The 22,287-nt window shown below is 36.9% G+C and overlaps 2 protein-coding genes across 2 annotated transcripts; both read left to right on the top strand.

Moving 5' to 3' along the window:
* The first annotated feature begins 995 nt into the window (after positions 1–995).
* On the top strand, positions 996–1,415 carry LOC142504888 (uncharacterized). Its single transcript, XM_075617733.1, has one exon. It carries the CDS (start codon positions 996–998, stop codon positions 1,413–1,415), a length of 420 nt encoding a protein of 139 aa, XP_075473848.1.
* Positions 1,416–2,966: 1,551 nt separating this feature from the next.
* Positions 2,967–3,530, top strand: LOC142504887 (uncharacterized). Its single transcript, XM_075617731.1, has one exon. It carries the CDS (start codon positions 2,967–2,969, stop codon positions 3,528–3,530), a length of 564 nt encoding a protein of 187 aa, XP_075473846.1.
* The last annotated feature ends 18,757 nt before the right edge of the window (positions 3,531–22,287 follow it).

Genomic DNA, 22,287 nt, shown 5'->3' with positions numbered 1-22,287 from the left:
GAGATTGGAGAGATGTGGAAGGAAATACGGATGTTGAGACAGCAGGTAGGAAGCAGAGCGCCGGCCCCCAAGAGAGAAGTCCTTTTTCGCTTGCCATTCTGGAAGAAAGACTTCCCCCGAGTTTCTGACAACCAAATGTTGGAGAATACGATGGACATACCGACCCGAAAGAGCATTTGGGGAGATTTGAGAACGCGGCTATGTTGCATCAGTATACAGATGGAGTGAAATGCAGGGTGTTTTTGGGCACGTTGATGAGGTCAGCCCAGCAGTGATTTAACACCTTGCAGCCTAACTCCATACGTTCTTTTGAGGATTTCTCAGCTGCCTTCTTGCACCAATTCGCTAGCAGCAAGAGGCACCAGAAAAATTATTTGAGCATGTTTGTGATGAAGCAACATGAGTCCGAGACTTTGCGAGAATTTGTCCAGCATTTTAACAATGCAGCACTGGAGATACCAGTGGCTAACCCGGACATCATGATAAGTGCTTTAACCAAAGGCCTGAGAGGAGGGGAGTTTTTTAAATCACTGGTCAAGAAACCTCCGTCGAGCTATGATGACTTGCTAGCTCGGGCGGAGAAGTATGTAAATTTAGAAGATGCCCAACAGTATAGAAGGACGGAGCAGCAGCTCAGGGGAAGTAGGATGGAGGGAGGAGAGAGAGGACATAGGAAGAGAGGTTCAGGGGAGAAGGAGGAAAACAGAAATAGAAGTAGAGGACAATTCTCATCACATGTCCCTTTGAGCAGGAATCGCGATAAGGTAATGGAGGTGAGGGAGCCAGAGGGGAGGTGGGAGAAGTCGCAGAGAGTGTAGGGCGGTGTTAGGATGCCTCCGATGGACAGATGAGAGGGATCCTCATCCGAGGACCGATAGAAACCTCGCCCATCTCTTAGGCGAAGTCGAGGTCCTCCTTGGATCAATCAGAGGGTCGGAGAGCCGAGAAGAGAAATGCGGGGTCAGGATGTTCCTCGGGAACCTGTCTAGCCGAGGATGAGAGCAGACGAAGATAACCACCCCACGAGAGGAATGATTCACATGATCTCGGGGGGTGCTACTGATAGAGATTCCGGGCGAGCTCGAAAAGCGCATGGGAGGAGGTTGGAAAATTTTGAAATATCTAAGGGTCCAGACCTACCCCAGGATCCTGCCATCAGTTTTGGGCCGGAAGACCTCCGAGGCATTGTGGCTCCACATAACGATGCCTTGGTGGTGACGACTACCGTTGCCAATTACGATGTGGCACGAATCTTTATTGATAATGGAAGCTCTGTGAATATCTTGTTCAAGTGCACTTTGGATCAGATGAAAGTGGAAGAATTTGAGTTCGAACCGATCTCTACTCCTCTATATGGGTTTGCAGGACATGCCATTCCGTCGCTGGGTCAGATTACTCTTCCCCTATCTTTTTGACATGACCCTCGGCGGGTAACAAAATGATAACATTTACCGTGGTGGATACCCCCTCATCATATAATGGAATCCTGGGACGGCCGGCCTTAAAAGACTTCAGAGCTGTAGCTTCCACATATCATCAGAAGTTGAAATTTCCTGTGGGAAAGGAAGTGGGAGTCTTGTGTGGAGACCAGAAAGTTGCGCGACGATGTTATGAAGGAATAATGAAAGAAGAGGGGAAGATGGCGCATGTGGAGGTCAATATGATTAGAAGGGGGCGAAGCGGGTTGCCCGTGGTAGTGAGGTAGGTTCGGGAGGTGATGGATGAAAAGCCGGAGATTGTGACATTGGGGTACGATGAGATGACGCTCAGAATAGCCCCTGACCTTGACCCAAAGGTCAGGGAAGAACTCATTACTTGTTTACAAGCTAATCTCAGCGGGTTCGCTTGGACAGCCCAAGAGCTCACAGGGACGAGCCAAGATGTAGCAGAACACCGATTGAGCATCTTACCGAATTCTTGTCCCGTGAAACAAAAAAAAAAGACACTTCGAGCCCGAGAAAGATAGAGTTATAAAGAATGACGTGGGAGAGTTGCTCAAGGCTGGGCACATTCGAGAGGTACAATTTCCTACTTGGCTCTCGAATGTCGTCCTTGTTCCAAAGAGTTCAGGGAAATGGAGGATGTGTGTGAACTTCAAAGTCCTTAATAAGGCGTGCCCTAAAGATTGTTATCCGCTGCCCCGGATAGATCAGTTGGTGAAATCCACAGCGGGACATCAATATCTGTTTATGTTGGATGCTTATCAGAGATATCACCAAATGCCCTTAGCTGTGGATGACCAAGATAAAGTGAGCTTCATCACCTCTGAAGGAACTTTCTGCTACGTGGTCATGCCATTCGGACTCAAAAATGCAGGAGCCACGTATCAAAGACTGATGGATGAGTTATTTTCTGAGCAGGTGGGAAGGAATGTCGAAGTGTATGTGGACGACATCATGGTAAAATCAAAAGACTCGGCCCAGCTCATACCTGATTTGGTGGAAACCTTTGCCACCCTCAAATCCTACGGGCTGAAGTTGAATCCTCAGAAGTGTATCTTCGGGGTGAGGAGTGGAAAGTTTTTGGGTTATATGGTGACTGAGAGGGGGATTGAGGCCAACCCCGAGAAAGTTCAAGCTATCCAAGATATGGTCTCTCCTCGGGGACCCAAAGATGTTCAGCAGTTGACAGGGAGGATCGCAGCTGGCGAGGTTTATCTCGAGATCTGCTCACAGAAGCTTACCGTTCTTCCAGACTTTGCGGAAGGCAAAAAAGTTTGAATGAGATCCAGCCTGCGAGAAAGCTTTTGGAGAATCGAAAAAGTACCTTGCTGAGCTGCCTGTCCTGGCCAAACCGGCAGCAGGTGAGCCTTTGTGGGTATATTTATCTGCCACCGAGGAAGCTGTGAGTTCGGTCCTTGTCAAGCTGGAGGGATCAACTCAACAACCAGTCTATTATGTTTCACATGCACTCAAGGAGGCGGAGATAAGTTACTCAGGGTTGAAAAATTGACTTTAGCCTTAGTGATGACTGCAAGACGTTTGAGACTCTACTTCCTATCTCATCCAATTGTGGTGCTCACCAACAGTCCATTGGGGAAGATCTTAACTTATTCAGATATGTCTGGCTGTTTGGTAAAATGGACTACTGAGTTGGGAGAGTATGACATCCAGTATGAGCCAAGAACAGCTATCAAAGCACAAGCCTTAGCCGATTTTCTGGCTGAGACCGTGCATCAGGAGAATGAAGACCCTTGGAAGGTATATGTGGATGGTTTCTCATCGAAGGATGGAAGTGGGGTGGGGATAGTACTGATTTCACCAGCTGGGGAGGAAGTGAAGTTAGCTGTAAGGTTGGACTTTCGAGCATCCAACAATGAGGCAGAGTATGAGGCTGTGTTGGCAGGACTTCGAGCAGCCAGAAACGTGAGAGCTACCCGGGTACTTATTTTTTCTGACTCACAGTTGGTAGCACAACAGATGAAGGGAATGTATGATGTGAAAGATGAAAAACTTATTGAGTATGCTCAAGAAGTGGACAGAGTCAGAGAGAAATTCACTGAGATTACATTTGAACAGATTCCCAAGTAAGAAAATAAAAAGACGGACACTCTAGCCAAAATGGCTGGAACAATGGGAAGTTGGAAGACTAGAGATGTGGTACTTCAAGTTGAACTCACACCTCACACGAGTTCGCCCGCAGTTGAACAGGGGGAGAGAGGAATGTGCCACAAAGTCCTAAGTTTTGACTCGCTACCAAGAGGGATGTTGGATGACAAATGACCGTACATTAGGTTATCTGCGTCAGATATGTTCATCTGTTGGTCACATGGCAAACTTATTTGCCAGGGCGACTATGGGTGACGACTTCCTCCTCATGAGAATCAAGGGTAAATTCAGGATCTGCTAGGAAAGTCCTACTCTCGTCAGACCCGCTAGACCCTCTAGACTCGCTAAACCTCTCGGAACCACTCGAGGAACTAGACTCGGAATCGGATGAAGACATAAGTCTTATGGATAATCAAACAGCAAAAAGAGAGAACTGACCTGGAAGAGACGTGAAGGAATACTAAAAAATCCACAAGGATGAGCCGATGGGCGAGCATGCGCTATCGAGGCACGCTGAGCGAAGCGCTGGCCTTGGGCGTGCGTGAAGTGGGATGAGGCAGTGGATCGGGCATGGCGCTGGGCGAGCGTGGCGCTGTGCGCTGTCGAGGCGATGGGGCCGGGGCGTGGCGCTTGGCGAGCATGCGCGCTAGGTTGGGAGAGCGTGCGCTTGGGCGTGGCGCTTGGTGAGCGTGCGCGCTAGGCTGGTGGAGCGTGGCGCTGTTCGCTGTCGAGGCGATGGGGCTGGGGCGAGGCGCTGGGGCTGAGGCGAGGCGATGGGGAGCGTGGCTGGGGTGAGGCGGTGGGGCTGGGGCTGGGGCTGGGGCGAGGCGATGGGGCTGGGGCGAGGCGATGGGCTGGTGGGCGAGACAATGGCTGGAGCGAGGCTGAAGCTTGGGCAAGGCGCTGGGATTGGGCGCGCGCCGAGCTCGAACCAGGCGGTGGCCGGGGCTGCGTGCGAAGGTAACGGCGAGGTGATTATGAGAGGGCGCTAGGGTTAACGCGTAGGTGAGGCATGGGTGGAGAAGAGCTGGTGAGTGAATTGCAGATGAATTTTTTGTGGGAAAAGTGAGAATGAAATAAGAAGGTAACCTCTATTTATAGGGGAGGTCCAACCAAATCTTTCCTTTCAAAGCAGGATTGCGATGTGATTTGTTTCCAAATTTTTGGAGACTAACGGACGGCTGGAAGAAAATGCCCAACTCGCACTCGATAACCCGAGGACCACACAACTAATCGAACTTCGAACCTGTGATTCAGTTCGACTCGAAAAGGGGAGACTGGTGATACCCCATGGATGGACCCACTACTCCTGGCCCATCCCTAGCCCAAATGGAAGACAGGCCCATCAAGGGCCCATGTATATTCCTATAAATACGAGATTTGGGTGTCTAATTATTCATTCACTATATTATTTTCAGCAGTGCCCTTAGCTGCGTCCCCCATATATCCTCAGTCTCTGACTTGAGCATCGGAGGGGCTACGTCAGAACACCCTCCTTGCCCCCTTCTAGCTATCATATTTGTGATTTCAGGCTCAGGGTAATTTCAAAACCTGCGTCTGGACTAGTGACACTTGCTGGAAGCGGACCCCAAAATTTTCCGTGAGTATCAATAACGAACAAAAAAAATAAGATTACAAGACAAACAAAAATCCATGCAAGAAACTCGACTAAATAGAATAGATAGCAAACGTGAAAAATTAACACCAAGATAACAAAATATCCATGCAAGAAACTCCACTAAATTAAACACATAGTGAATCAAAAGCATAACATTAAAGTACTCTAATGCATTCATGATGTAACAAAAATAACGAATATGTTAGAGAATTTTCCAAACTATGAATGTCATACAGTATGCCAGTATCAACAGATCGAGATATTTTCATCGGGATTTAACAAAGGTAAAAGTTGCTCTTCCACCAAGGAATTTTTCAACATTGACCTGCATAGATCGCGCTTCATATAATTTATTGTGATATGTTTTTCTCAAAGCTCACAATTCACATGTTGATATTTTTCAATATCAGCAGATCCTATGATATTTTTTCCTTTTTATTTTGTTTGAAGTAGCCTAAATATGTTTGAAAACTTGACCATTTTTGAATCAGTGTGGCCATCACGTCGATAGATCTACGAAGCGTGCCTTTCTTTTTTTCATATCCTATATTTGAATAAATTTTAATGGTTATGTTATGTGTTGGATATACTTCTCAAATTTTTACGTCCGTTCTTCATGCATTGAGTTGAACCAGTATATATATATACATATATCGTTATATATATATATATATTTTTTTGTTCGCAAAATACCCGAATGAGGGTACGTAGGAAAGTCTGCTGAATTTGAGACCACAACAATAGTGAGAGACTTTATGTAGGAACCAGGAATTTCTGAATGTTGATCGACGATGAGATCGATCGAAGCTCTGGAAGTGCTTTCTGCAAATCTTGAGTGCACTGACGGCCAAATTTGGTTACACGGCTGTATTGTGCGCACCGTACAAAGTTGTTGAAGGGACAAAAGAAGGCTCAAAGCCATAGTCCAATCAGTTGATGGCTAGAAAGACTCCAGATTCCAAATCATATAAAATTCAAATGTCAGTCTAAACAAATATATATATTCGTAATTGTTGTCATCTAGACTTGGTGTAAATCAAGTGTATTTGCAAAACACAAGTATATCAAGAAAGATAATAAATTATCTTTAAAAAATAAATCAATTAATAATAATAATAAGTAATAACACCATCATCACCGACTACTTTCATTATCATCATCATTATTTTTGTTGTTGTTATTATTTTAATAAATGATTAAATTAATAAAAATGACTTAATTTTGTGAAAAAATTACTTCATTTGATTAATTATGATAAAAGATCAATTTTATAAATTATTAAAGTATAATAAAATAATCTGTCAAACGACGTAAAGTAGATACACATGTAATCGTAAAAACTAATATAAATCGAGTCAAATATTTTTTGCCCTATGATATGATGTATAATAAACTACTACAAATTTGTGATGATATTGAGAAATATGTCTTCATATATATTACAAGTACGTAAATTGAACAAAGTTTAAACGATTAATTTAACCTAGAACCAAAATTGAAATGACAAATTTTACTTTTTAATAGACCTTTGGATTTGGTCTTCCACTTATAATGGACCCCATAAAACTTCTTTTATTCGGGCGGTGCTACCACTTGGGCTCATTTTTAATCTATCCCATTATGGGCCACTATTGATATCTAAAACTCATCTCCATGTAACAATTTCAAATAAACAATATTTTCAATTAGTTATCAAACTTATATACCTTAAAAAAGGATCCAATCGTTCAGAAGATCTAACCCGACGGTCGTATCAGAATACTGTTATAATATACAAACTAGTATTTTATCTGTGACGATGCACGAAATGTTATTTTATATAATTAATAAATAAAATTAGTAAGTATTAGTGTTTGAATTTTTTTTAAAATTATTGATATAATATAATGAATATATTTAAATTTTAAATGTTATTATTAAAAAATTATTATATAAAATATGTATAACATTTTAGATAACGCTTAAATAAGGATAAAAATCCTATGACATTAAATTGATTTTTTTTTTATCTTGGCTAAGTTGAACTGTTACTAATAAAAAATATATCTAAAAAATCATAAATTATTTTGTCAATAAAATTTTTAAAAATAAATATATATATTTAAATAATTCAATTTTTAATTATTTATTATATTAATAAATTTTGATAAATTTTTAAATTATTTTTACAACATGTTAAAAAATATTAATGTTAAAATTCTAATTAAGATACATAATAATAACAACAACAACAATTTACATACAATCAATACATCAAAATTCACAATGATAGTCTTTTAAAAACTTAGAAAATGTAATAGTATATAAAATATTTTATATTTTATTTTATATGACAGAGAGTATGATAACTAAATATATAATAGTAACACAAAATAATAATCGAATTTAAATGAAATGATATATCACATGTATATATTTAAATGTTGTTTATATTTTCAAGGAATATCAAATTAAAATTTTAAAAAAAAATTTATGTGAATAAATTAATGCTAATTAATATTTCTTTTAATTTTGTAGCAATTCTTTTGACGAGAACTTTATAAATATGATAAAAACTCTGTTTAAATAAACACACACATTTATAATATAATGAATAATATATTTTAAACTTTAAAATCTAAAAGATTGTATAAATAGTAAAAAAATATATTTACCAAACTTTTAAAACTAAATAACTATATATATCACAAATTATATATCTTAATTTATATTTGGTTTGTTGGTGTACTTTATTAAAAATAAATTTAAAATTAATATTTGCTATATAACTTGCATTCTAGGGTTTTTTTAATAATAATTTTAAAAATATGTATTTTAAAAATAATCTGTCGGGGCAAAACGCCACCAAATGTGGCGGACCTGCATTTGCAGGGTTCAACGTTCACTGTAGCTTTTTTAATGTAAGCGGACGCTGAATTTCGGGACAAAAATTTTCTTATTATAAATAAGGGGAAGGAAGAGTATTAATAATCAAACAAAAAAAGAAGAACAAGTATTTGTTTATATGAAATGTGAAGATTGATTTTTTTATTTTGTACATATATTAAATATTTTTTTTAATTTATGCTTATTAAAATTTTTAATTAAATTTTATATGTGTAATTTTTTTTCTTATTATAATATTTAATGTTAATTTATTATTTTGACAACTTATTTCAGAATAACAGAAAATCGAGTTACAGAAGATTTCAGTGTTCTCTACTTACAAACAATACATATGTCATCAGAAATTTCTTCCAAAACTGTTTGTAACATTGTAAGAGTTAAGCGATCAGAAAATTTAGTTTTAATTATGTAGGAAATTCTTCACACAATCGTGCATTGCTTACTTAATCATACGATATTTTATGGGGTTTTACACAATCTTAACTTCTATAATTCTCTTAAAACTCATACACCGGAGTCCTCGTTTTAGTCCGAACTTAACCAAACTTAAACCTTATTTCAAAGGCTCCTAACAAAAGCATATATTACCCAATTAAAGCGTCAATAACCTTGAACATATTGACATATCAACACCCAAAACAAATCATACTCGTCAAAATCATTAACTCTCAAGTGCAGGACTACCGCCTAGGTGCTGGCCGAGTAGCGCTGCGGTGCTTGTAAGCGCCTAGGCGCCATGCATCAGCGCTGCGGCGCTACAAGAGCCGAGGCTCAAGCTCTGTGGCACTGAAAGGGCAGTGCTGCGGCACCAATCCTGCGAGCAAAAACCTCAAATTTCCACCTCAAAACCAAGCCATCCTACGCTCACTCGGCCCGGACCAGGCTCGAACCAACCTACCCTAGACCACAACCAAACCTTCATGCGTTGCCCTAGCCATGATCCTCAAACCTATACTCTCGAATACACGAGATACACCCGAACTGTTGGGGATCGATGTAGAGTTTAGAAGGAGGGGGGTGAATAAACTATTTCCTTTACCGATAGATTTTGCAAAGGGTGCTAGAATCCTGTTAGAGATTGTTAACAAAGATAATCAACCTCAATAACCAATAAAATCATTTATATTAAAATATGACTCTTTTGGCGGGTATAGAGTCGAGTAACATGCTAGAAATTTCATCTGAAGACTTGGTACTAATTGCAAGCTGTTACATTTCGTTACAGAAACAACAATAAATCAATTTACTATAAACAAAAAAATAGAGAACAAAAGAAAATTTGACCACTCAGTCACAAGCATCACCATCTGAAGAATGAGACCGAATGAATCACCCTCGACAACAACAGACAGCAAGAATATGATATCACGAACATCTCAAAGTCGAGCCCTAACCACGTCTAGCTTCCTCGATTTATTCCTAGCCCAAAACCAGCACGAGCCACTCCAAGCCGCGTCTCAGACCTACCAGGGTCTACTCCATGTCTTGAAATATCCCTTGCACCGCTGCACACTTGAAACAATCAATCGACCCAAAAACTCTAACCCGAAACATGAATGTCCGATCGATCCTTACATGAGCATGATCCCACTTCGATCTCAACATCTAGATGCCATAAATCAGACATGTTTGAGTCCCCTACAACTCGATCCAGGCAGGCCCTTCAACCACATCCCAAATACGTGAGCATGACAAGAACAATGCATATTTTCTTGTGGAAATCATGTAAAAATGATTCTCTTCAGCAGCTCTATTAATTATCAAGCAAACGCAATTCAAAATACATATTATGATGTGATCAATGTGAAAAGAAGGGAATCAAGTGTGCCTTAATGATGAAACGTATGCAAAACGATGAACAACGAAGCGAGGGACGAATACCGGAGGACTAAGCCACGTTTCTATCGAATTTTCTTGCAAAAATGAGAGCCAAAGCTGCTGCTAATTTTTGACAGAGAAGGGGTGGCCAACGGAGGTGGGAGGGGGCTAGGGTTAGGGTAAAGAAAATAATGAAAAAAAATTAAAAGAATGGGCCAAGTTTTGATGTAAAAGAGGTTAAAGATCTAAATCCAAAACTCCTACTAATACAGGCCCACCAGGCCCGAAAACGCGCACGTAAAATATTTCGTTTAGGTACACTTTTAAAAATATTACTCGAACTATTAAAAAAGTCATACGCTTCGATAAAAATAGAATATACCGATTTAAAATACAGCTCAACATATAAAAATATCTTAAAAGGCTAATTTTCGAAAATTCTTAATAAATACATCATATATTAAATAATTAAAAATAATTATTTAATAAAAATATTTTTCTTTAACTGTCACCGGTCTCCATTCCTCGTTCGAGCGTGGAATACTGCTAAAAACCTAAATAAATGAAATCTAGTAATTCATGAAATAAAACACATATTCATGTAAAAAACATGCATTTAAAAACTATTAAATAAGCATTTTAATAAAACTCTAGATTCGCACGCAGCCAGGTTACATCGTTTGAATTTCTAGACCTTATAATAAATGTGTACCGTCGACAATAATAATTTTTCGACAGTACCGAAACCCATCTATGCACGAATTGAATTCACAGAAAACATAGTTCAATGTCTTCATCACTTCGGTGTTTGATCTGAGATGCTTCCACTCCACAATTTTTTCCTGATTATATTTGGACGTGTCATGCATATATTTTGGAAGTAGTTGCAATGAGCTCACTCATTCACCATAAGCAATTCACTGCGCATTTCAAACTTTATCATGATTTCATATACGAGATTTGATATTCATATTTATCTTTCACATTTTTCATGATATACTTAATATCGTACGAAAGATCACATCGTACGACTCCCAATAGCGTTTGTGCTACCATATCACTGTTCAAGTTGTGATAATATGTACCGACATTGGTAGATATACATGTGTGAGGCCCGCCATATTTTGTTATTTTCTAATAAACTATTTTCTACTTGAAAAAACCTCGAAGGCCCCCATTGACCTATGATCGTAGAAGAATCATTTTGTACCTTAATTTCCACAAAATGCACGTGCTATCCATAACATGATACTCACGCCTTGCAACTCTAACAGAATAATCATTCACATATGTAATCAGATCTTTCTTTATCTTTAAAAAGCATATTTACGCATAATTCTCCTCTCTCCGGATTATAGTAGCTTGTTCACATTCCAGAAAGTACACCAACAGAATCATGAGGCTTTTCCCCGAAAAATTTATTGAAAAATGATGGCATTTCAGAAGTGCTAAAAAGAAATGGCACAACTTGCCTATGCAACTTGTCACAATGTGGTTGCCGAGATGATGTCCCCTCATCAGGATTAGCATGCGTATTCACATGTTCGTCCACATTCACTTCTTCTTCATCTTCAAAATCGCTATGTGACATCTTTAGTCCAGTATCACTTCTACAAACATCATCACTAATGGTGATATCTGGACAACAAGCTTTCATATCTAAACTAGCTCTGTTTACTACAAAATTATGACTTTCTGGATTTGGTTTAGACGAGTCGGTCATATATTGATCCCACAATCCACTTCCACACTCAAAATATATATTGCTTAATCCTTCAGTGACATGTGCAACATAGGCTTCTGGATCATGAAAAGCCCCATATGTAGAAGTATTAGGTTGGTTATTGAATCCTGAATCGAACATGTGTGGAACAGATGATTCATGTTCATCACCATAACTAACAAGATGATCAATTGGATTTGTTTCCACGAATAAATGCAACATATGCACATTGAGACATTGCATTGTAAACTCTAAAGCGTCATCATCAACAAGATTAATTTGAATTTCATAACAAAATGATCTCTCCATAAATATATATTTTATTGATAACTTCATAGTAAATTTCATTGGATTGATTGTTAACATTTTATGTACAGTTTGAATAAACTCTAACAAAGTAATACATCGTATTACTCGTATCGATCTAATATAAGGAATAGTAGATTCAACCGATCCATTCCCGACAATAACGTGACCACCAAAATATAAAAACACATCGATAGTAGTCATTTGGAAGAAAAAATTTCGGATATAGGGAAAAATTTAAATAAACTGACAAAAAAATTTTGGATGGAAAAAGTATAAAAAAAAAGAAAGAAATAGCATGTAAATAATTTTAGAAATTGCGAAAGTTTTGAAGACGAATAAGGTAATAAAACTGAGCAGCGTCAACTGTCAGAGGCAACGAAAGCTGCCCAAATTACCACATAGACAACGTCCGCTCTAAATTTTGATGTTTTGCATAACCTCTCCACTCAAATTATTTTTAAAATATATATTTTTAAAAAAGTTAATAATAAAAAACCCTGCATTCTAATTAATTAAAAACCTTCCATATATAATATTGCATACTGATACACACACATACAAATTTACTTTTACACCGAACTTATTCATCACAAAGTCTCCCTTCTTTTTTCGATTTTACTCCCATGTTCTCCGAATGTTCGCGGTGGAGTAAACCCAAGAAAACCAGTTCTCTTTTCTTGAAGAAGAATAAAAGGTACGTGAATTTTATAAGTATGCGTGTGTAATTAATTATATATCAATTTTAGGGTTTTTGCTTATGGGTTTTGTGTTTTTATCTCTAATTTTTTATATAGTGTATTTTGAAGTCCAATTGTGAAGGGTTAAGATCTTCTGTCAACACCCTAGCCCCTTTGAAATTGACCGATTAATTCTTAAGAAATTCTCGTTGTTCTTGAAATTATTTAGAATATCATCACAATTTTCTTTTGAGAAAATATGATTCGATCTTTTGATAAGGAATTTTTGTTTGCTTGCAGAAACACTAGCGACTGATTGATGGCGGCTTTCGTTCGTGTTGCCGGTGAGTATATTGAATTAGATGTTGCCATGATCGATGGGGCTTTGGATCTGATGGCATTGACATGCGAAAATAACTTGGATCAAGAAACAATAAAAAAAGCAGAACAACTCAAGAGAATCGTTGCTCAAAGATTGGAAGGTGAATTCCGGGGCATGAAATTACGAGTCAAAAGAGTCAGGCCCGGTTCATCATCTGGGGAATCAGATAATCAACCATCCACTTCACTAGTCGAGCCCGGTCCAAGGGCATTAGATCAACCTGCATGCACTTCAAGAGCCAGTCCCGGTCCATCATCTGCTATCAGAACCGAGGAATCACGGCCATGGACCCAACCATCGTTGCCTAAATACAAAGAGTTGATAGGCCTGTTCAGCGTGCCTATTCGAACGCAATTCGCCGCTAGTGATGTATGCAGTAAAGCAACAACTGTGCAGGCTAATGTTGCCGAAGAAGCTGATAAAAAAAAACTTCTCAAACACATACGGTTGAATCCTAACGAGGATATCAAGCGAGGCATACCGTGACGGTCTATGGTCCGGACGGAAGGCAATACGCCGTGAACAGCATACAGGCTCCGTAGCCTGAAAAACACTGCGGCGTTGATCATTCGGATGTTTCGCCATAGGCAAACAAATGATCTCTGTTTCGCCATAACTTGGTAGCTCTAGAGTACCTTGGTGTAGTTAAAAGACAATTAGCCTTTATTTGTTCTTTCCATGAAACATTCAAAATTATTGATATGACACTGTTTTTTCATACAATGCTATAAAATGTAAAGCATAGATTTCGATCATAAAACTTCATATCTGATTTGGTGGTTCAATTCATTTCCTTCGTTGAAATAGTTTGGTTTAATTCTGCTTTGGTTTGTTTTTTATTTCTCCCGACCGTGAATCCGACGGTTCCAATCTAATTGGACTCGTGGACCCGTCAAATTTATTTTAATTTTTTTTTTCAAATACAAAATAAAAACATTTAAAAATTAATTAATGATTAAAATGATTTTCAAATTTTTTATTAATAATATTTACAAAAAAAATAATTATCAATTTTTATTCAATTAATTATTAACAAAAAATGTGTAGTGATATGTTTTCATATTAAATATATTTATTTCAATATTAAAATATTATAAAATAAAATTATGAATTAAATATTTATTATTAAATAAATACAAAAATTATAATTATATTATTTATATATATATGTATGGGGTTTGGCTAAAGCGGGACCCTCTCCAGACTCACTTGGGACCTGTTTAGGCGGGTCTAAATCAGCCTATCGGGATGTGTTTAATACGGGGTCGAGTTTCGATCTGGTCCATTGTCATTGCTAACTCCATATGATTATTTTCACAGTGAAAAGTTGCAATGGAATTCTGGTGGCCGAGAGTGACAATTTAGCTGCCCAAGAATTAGGAGATCGTACAGATAATAATTCCTGGAGATGTCGCCATGAAAAATTGCAAGACTTGCTAACAAATATGGAGGTTTGTTCTCTTCAAATTTATATTGTATTTGTGTTGGCATCGCTCAACCAACCTTCTTGACTACGTGTATAACAAAAAGAAGAATCACGAACTCTTCTAGTGCTATGAAACTACCAAAGTACATGCTGGCATTATTTTTTAAGAAACCAAAGTTATTATATATTTATTTGAAAGGATTAAAGTTTGAATATGGTGATAAACTATCGTAGTTGATTCAAAATTGTGAATGCAATGGACACCCCTATTGAGCTTCTAAGCATGTTGCAAACAAAGTAACAACTGATCTTAACCAGTTCACGTGACATATATATTATTTGTTCCTTTTAAACATCTTAGTGCTGAATTTGAAACTCACTCAGTTTTTTTGTTACTTAATCAAGAATGGCATCTGTCAGCTTCAAATACTGGGATGATTGTGTGGATCCTCTAGACTTGGACTCAATGTGGGAAGATCTTGATGTAAAAGCAGACTGGCTCAATGTTGGAGAGATAGACCAAGGGATCAAAGGTTCATCTTTCACGTGATGCTGATGGTCAGCCTTATTTAACACAAACGGAGATGAAGGTAAAGTCAACCAAATCTCTATCAGGATAACACCAAACTGAATGAGCTAACTTGCCTCGAACAAATAAGTTTTCTGTCTAAATAAAAATCTAACCTCTGAATAATGATGCCTTGTAGACTGTGGCTGGAATCATTGTCCAAAGGCATTTCATCCCGCTGATAGATTCGTTAAAAGGCGATCCAAAAGCTGCCTGGGAAGTAAGGGAGGCACTGTATTTCGGTTTGGATAAATTTTTTATCTCTGCAGGATTTTGTGTAGCGGGCAAAGAGGAGAGGTGTATGAAGTGAATAGTGACCATGTGGCCGTTGTTTTTTATATCAGTGTATGAGAAAAGCTCAGAATCTGCTTCTACATCATCTGTTTATTTGATCAATGATACATGTTTAGCTTAGAATTGAAATTATGACAAAACTTTGTTCATCTGATTCTCTTTAATTTGGATGAGGAGAATTTTTATTCTGTTTCTTTTACTTTATTTTTGGAGATATTCTTGTGTATTGACATTTGAATCCTTTGAGATTCTGATTTAACTTCAAACTAATAGCTGAGATTGAGAGTTTAATGGACATAAACAGTGGATACTGAATTCCTCTCCCTTCTGCTATTCTTATGAGATGAACAAGTTATTCTTGATTTAGCTTAGGAAAATTCCTTTTCACTCCATGTTTTGTTGTGTGTTTATGAGCTTCGTATAAAGATAATGGTTCCTTAAAATATATTTCCTTTTCCAGTCGCATTTATTGTTGGTAATAACTTTATTTGGTTGGTTTGTTAAAAATCTCAGGAAAAGACTGCAAGAATTAGAGCAACAATGGTAAATTATTTTTGGGTCATCTTTTAGTTTTTTAGTAGTTGACTCATGTTTGTTTATGAATGATTTTGGATGAATGATTTTGTTACTTGTACCCTAGACCATATTTTGGGTCTAAATATTGACTTGTAGACCATATTTTGGGTGAATAATTTCGAGCATTGGTAAGCAATAATTACGTTGTTAAATTAAATTGAAGTAAAATATTGTTTGTTATTTCTACACTATAAATAAATTGTGAAGTAATAATACAACATATATACTTTGAAAAATTCAAATTGGGGCAACATAGAAGAAAGTATTTACTTCGTCATAATTAAAAAAATTGACAAGTCGTCTGAATCAATTACTTCGTTATTTAACGACACAAATAAAATAAAAGAAGTAGTTTACTTGAGCAATAAATGTACTTTGTGAAGTCATATATTATCATTCATTTTGTTAATTGACGAAATCGATGAAATAAATTACGTTGTTTTACTTCAAAATCGGTCCAAGGTTTATTTCGTTTAATATATAAAGTATATCATATAAATTTTCTAGTATATATAGACATTACATTGTCTTATGGTGGCTAGAAGACAACTAGGACCTTTTGGTAATTAATCACTCTATGAAATAAAAACACATTTCTTAGAATAACACCCAATTTAATAGTACTAGACAGAATAATTTCAGTACTTTATATTAATAAAAAAGAGTATATACTATTATTTTAAATATGTAATATAATCTTGTAAGTTCCATTACGTATGATGTGCTGCTTTATTCAATCAATTTTATTAGTACGAATTAAAGAATGTTGTGATATTTTAAATTTTAATTATAAGTTTAAATATATTTTTCTGGGATAATCAATTTTTTTTATAATCCAATTTGGATTAATGTAACCGAAAACCTTCCATATTTAAAATTTATAGATAGATTATAATCTTAAATTTTAAAAGTATTTTTGGGTTTGTACAATTCTATCTCGCCCAGGATATATACCACCATATATGTTTTCATCCTGAATTCTACCTGATTAATATATATACTGATACACAGATATACGAAGTTGTTTTGGTTCCATCACAAAGTCTCTCTTCTTGTTTCGCTTTTTGTCCCGTCTTCTTCGATCGCTGCGTACAGTAATTGAAAACCAGTTCTATTTTCTTGAAGAAGAATCAAAGGTACGTACGTAAATAAATTTTATATGTATATGCGTGTGTATCTGTTTTAGTTAGGGTTTTTGCTTTTGGGTTTTGTGTTTTCTTGATATATATAATAATCATGTATTGTTAAGATATTCTGATCTTACGTTAATATTTCGATCTTGAACAACGATCAATTCTTTAGAGTTTCTTTATGTTTTCGAATATCATATTTTACTTGTCCAATCAAACGATGGATTCTTGATTTTTATTGGGATCTTTTTGTTTGCGTGCAGAAATATTAATACTAGAAGTTTACTAGTAGTGATGTCGGCTTTCGTTCTTGTTGCCGGTGAGTTTATTGAATTAGATGATGCCATGATCGACGGGGCTTTGAATCTGATGACATTGAAATGCGGAAATAACTTGGATCAAGAAACAACAACAAGATTCGAACAACTCAAGAGAATGGTAGCCGAAAAATCGAAAGACGAATCCCAGGGCATCAAACCGAGAATCAAGGTCACTGTTCCGAACAAATCGAGATGTGAAGGCAGCCCGAAACGAAAAATCCTGAAACTAGATCAACCTGCATCCACTTCAGGAGCCAAGCCCTGTCCATCGTCTAAGGCATTCGGTATTCAACCATCCACTTCACGAGACGAGCCCGGTCCATCGTCTGGGGCATTAGATCAACATGCATCCACTTCAAGAGCCAGGACCGGTCCATCGTCTAGGGAATTAGATCAACCTGCATCAACTTCAAGAGCCCGGCCAGGTCCATCATCTAGGGCATTCGGTATTCAACCATCCACTTCACGAGTCGAGCACGGTCCATCGTCTGGGGCATCAGATCAACCTGCATCAACTTCAAGCGCCAGGCTCGATCCATCATTGCCTCCTAGGATACAAGACTTGATAGGCCTGTGCAGCATGCCAATTCGAAAGAAAATCACCGCAAGTGATGTATCGCCCTCGCAGTGCAGGCTAATGTTGCCGAGGGTACAGATGGAAGAACTTTTCAAACACATAAAGCTGAAACCTAATGAGAACATCAAGTCAGGGATACCGGTGAAGGTCTACGGCCCGGATGGAAGGAAATACGCCATGAACTTCACAGTGTGGGTAGGAAAAAAAAGCTACGTCATCAACACCAGAAGCTGGATTCAATTCTGCCAAGATTACCAGCTCCGTAAATTGATAAACATGGCGACATTGACGATTCGGATGTTTCGCCATAGGCAAACAGATGATCTCTGTTTCGCCATAACTATGTAGCTCTAGAGTTTGCAAGCCTTTATCAAAGGTGATTATGAATTAAGTTTCGATTTTTTTCAGTGAATCTATACATTATCTATTGGGCCATTTTTAGTTTCAATATATATGTTTTCCAGAATTCGTGTTTTGAAATGTATTTAGAAAACACATCTCTTTTGAATCAGACTTGCATGTTTAATTTATATTATGGTAATTATTTGTAGTAATAATGTATATATCATCGTTACTATATATATTTTTAATTATCAATCTATTATTAGAATAAGAGATTATTGATTTTAATCGTTTTATGTTAATAATCACCATTATTTTATTTTAATTCATAATATGGTTCTAACACACCCACATCTTATGTTACCACTTTCTTAAAATTACAAAACCTATAAAATAATGTTTTATCCTCTTTTATTTTTTGGATTCGTAAAAAATATTGATTTTAATCATATCTACTAAAAACAAAATATAAAATTAAATTAATCGAAAAAATTTATACAATACAACATTAGTCACGTGTTATTATGGGATATATATATGTATGAATGTAGACATATTATATATAATTATCAATGTTTAAAAAAGCGAGAGAAACATAGATGACTAAGCGTAAAAGCTTCGTTTTTTAAAAAAGTGTGGAAAAAATATTCAATTTTTTGATTGATCATATTAAACATATAAAAAATTTGGGAAAAAAGTTGATTATATTAAGCACGAAAAAAAACAAAAAAGTATAAAAAATTAATATTTTAAGTTTATTTTTATTTGATATAAAATATAAAATTTATTAAAAAAATTCAACAATATAAATTTTTAAACAACTTAAACCCATCCTTTAGATGTGATTAAGGGGTAATGCTGGCTGAAACGTCCTGTCCTTTTTGTTGATTTAAAAGTACTAGAAATTTTTTTTTTTAAAACCTCACTTAGCATCGGCCGAACCATAAAATAGTTTTGACATCATTTTAAAAATAAACATCCAACTGCCATTTAAAAATCCAAAGGAAAATATTTTGAAGCATAAAATCGTCAAACATTTTACCAACCTAAAAACATTATTTGAAAAGTATAGCCCATACTATAACCTCTCAAAAATCTCTCATAACATAAATAAAAATCATAAAAATATATTTAACATAACTTAAAATCATAAATCATAAACTAGTGCGGAAAACTAGCGTCGGTCCTCGGGTTATGTGCACCTTCAGTCCAGTCAGATCAACCATCAAAACCTCCATTATCATATTCATAATCAATACCACCTGCATCAATCACACCTAGTGAGTCTAAAGACCCAACACGTCATATTCTTGATAACAAGTAATACGTAATACAGTTAACATATAACAGTGAAAAATATTTGTACTTAAAATATCGTTTTCATGAAGATGCATAAATTTAAACTTAAACATTTTTATAAACATTTTCATGATGCATAAAAACATTTTCATAAAAACATAAACATACTCATATTCATATTCGTATTCATATTCATATTCATATCCATATTCGTATCCATATTCATATTCGTATTCATGTTCATGTTCGTGTTTGTTGAATTCAGATCGTGATTGTGACTCGTATTTTTAAACGTATTGGGCGATGGATCCATCTACATGTAACCACAGTACTGGGCGGCGGGGGACACCAGCAACACTCTCACCGGTCAACTGGGCCCTGGCCTACGTATTAACATATCATGGCATTGAAAATACGATCGTCGGGGCTCCCTCGGGGTCTTTTCCCATAAATGGGCTCCCTCTGGGGCCTTCTCTCCTCACGACATCTCCAATCATATTCATCATATTCGTATTCGTATCAACGGAAACACGATCGTCGGGCTCCCACTGGGACCATAACCCTCACGATATTTCCAACATATTGTAGTAGTCACAATCTCTTCACGTCCTTCAACATATTATCATCACTTAATAAAAACATGCATATAATATCATTTTTATTTTGAAACCAAGCATGCAACATATCTTTTAAATGCTCATATTTAAATCATAAAAATCATAGACATTTAAAAATCATAACTTAACATATTAAAAATCATAAACGTCTATGAACAGTTTTAAAATAAACATTTTAATTTTCTAAATGTTTAGATCATAAACATTTAAAATAAACGTTTTAGCATATTAAATTATAAAACATTAAACATATTAACGTCTTAAAAATCCATAAACATTTAAAATTGACATATTAACATATAAACATCCATAATCATTGAAAATAATCATATTAACATAAAAAACAGCATTCAGGACACTGCCATGACGATTACTAATTTCTAGGTGTGAAAAGACCGTTTAACCCCTAGACGTAAAATTTCACGTTTTTGACATTTTCTTAATTTCATTGACTCTAACATGTTCCAAATAATTATTTAAGCGTACATGAATTTTCTCATATTTTTATTTAGCCTAATTCGACGACTTTTAAATTAATCTTTAAATATAACGTATTAATGCGTTTTAATCCCGAATTAAACCAAACCTTAATATAAAATTCCCAAATTAAAAAATTAGGCTTTTAATAATTATTTAAGCTTAAACCTAATTTTTCATAATTTTATAAAGCATAAAACTAGGCGTTTCAATTAACTCGTTAATTAGCGTTTCGTGCGGCGATTAAATCCAGAATAAATCCAAAACTCATTATTTTGATCCCAAATTTTAAACATAGCATTTTTATGATTTATTCTACCCTTCCAAGTCATGAGACACACCCGTGGACCCATGGATTTAATTTTTAGTTCTTAAATCTCGTTTTTGACCCTTAACCGAACACACCGAGCCATCTCCTAATTTACTCGAGCCACGCCCGAGCCAAAACCTAGCCAACCCATCTAGGGACCCTACTGTGCAATCCCAGCCCGAAAAACCAGCCTTGGCCCGCCCAAAATACTTCTGAAACTTGGCCCAATATTCTGGATGTGTTTGTGTGTTTGTGTCCTAAGTGTAATAGGTTTCCTAGCTGCCTTGGGACACTACCAGCCCTTAACCATTGAGCACCCATGACCCTTACTGACCCTAGACCAGTCCCAGACCCGAGCCACCCCCAGCCCAAGCCCCTGAGCCATGCACAAGCCGCCTGAGGAATCCAGCAGCCTGCGCGTCTATGGCATCCTTCACGTTCTCAAGCTTTTGCTCGGCCCTCCCTGGACCAAACCATACCATCCCTGTCCCAACCCTGGACTACCCTCTCTAGACCCTAAATGACCAGCGTGGCTCACCCAAACCAGCCGCGAGCCGCCCCCCAGCAGACCTCTTCCCCTGCGCGCTTTGGAAGAGTCCCTGCACTAACGGACTCTTCCTTGCTCACTGCCCCTTGAGTCCTAGCCATGCTAGGACCCTACCAGCCCTCACACCTGACCCTCCTCGAGCCCCAGCCAGCCCTGGCCAAGCCCCGTGACCCCATGCATAGAAACCGAGCCATAGCATGAAGAAGAAGCCAACCCAATCCCACGGTTCTCCTCTGATTTGGTGCCTAAGGTTTCCAGCCTGTTTCTATTCCTTGTGCAGCCTTTTGGTGTGTTATTGGACCTCTTAAACTTGCATAAAACATGACCCTAACATCTCCTAATCATGGCAGCGCCTTAGACACATGAAATTCATGGTTTTTGGATCAAAATTCATGTTTTAAAAATCACCCTAGATGCATGTGCGAAAATATGTCAAGGTGTTCTTGTTTTTCATGTAATTTCAAACAAAAATAAATAATATGATGTGATGATGAGTAAAAAGAGAATATGGCGTGCCTTTGCGTTTTTAACGCACGAAAAAACCGTTGACGATTTGCGAAGAACGGACAAGAACCTTGGCTTGAGTTTTCCTTAAGCTATTCCCGAAAATTTGCCTCAATATTTATGTGCGTGTGCCGTGTACTTTTACGAGTTTGGGAGAGCAATTCAGAAAAGTGGCGTGTAGTGTAGGGTTTTAGGGGAGGGTTTACATATATTTAAACACTAATTAAATAACCAATTAAGGCTTAGGCCTAATAAACAAAGTTTAGGCCCAATAGTTCTTGATTAAAGTTTAATTAGAATCTTAAAATAATTTTGATTGATCATATTAAACATATAAAA

This window comes from Primulina tabacum, chromosome 10, assembly GCF_025594145.1.
Source record: "Primulina tabacum isolate GXHZ01 chromosome 10, ASM2559414v2, whole genome shotgun sequence".
In the NCBI taxonomy this organism is placed as follows: domain Eukaryota; kingdom Viridiplantae; phylum Streptophyta; class Magnoliopsida; order Lamiales; family Gesneriaceae; genus Primulina; species Primulina tabacum.
The sequence above is the reverse complement of the archived record's forward strand: the minus strand, read 5'-3'. Positions and strand labels throughout refer to the sequence as shown.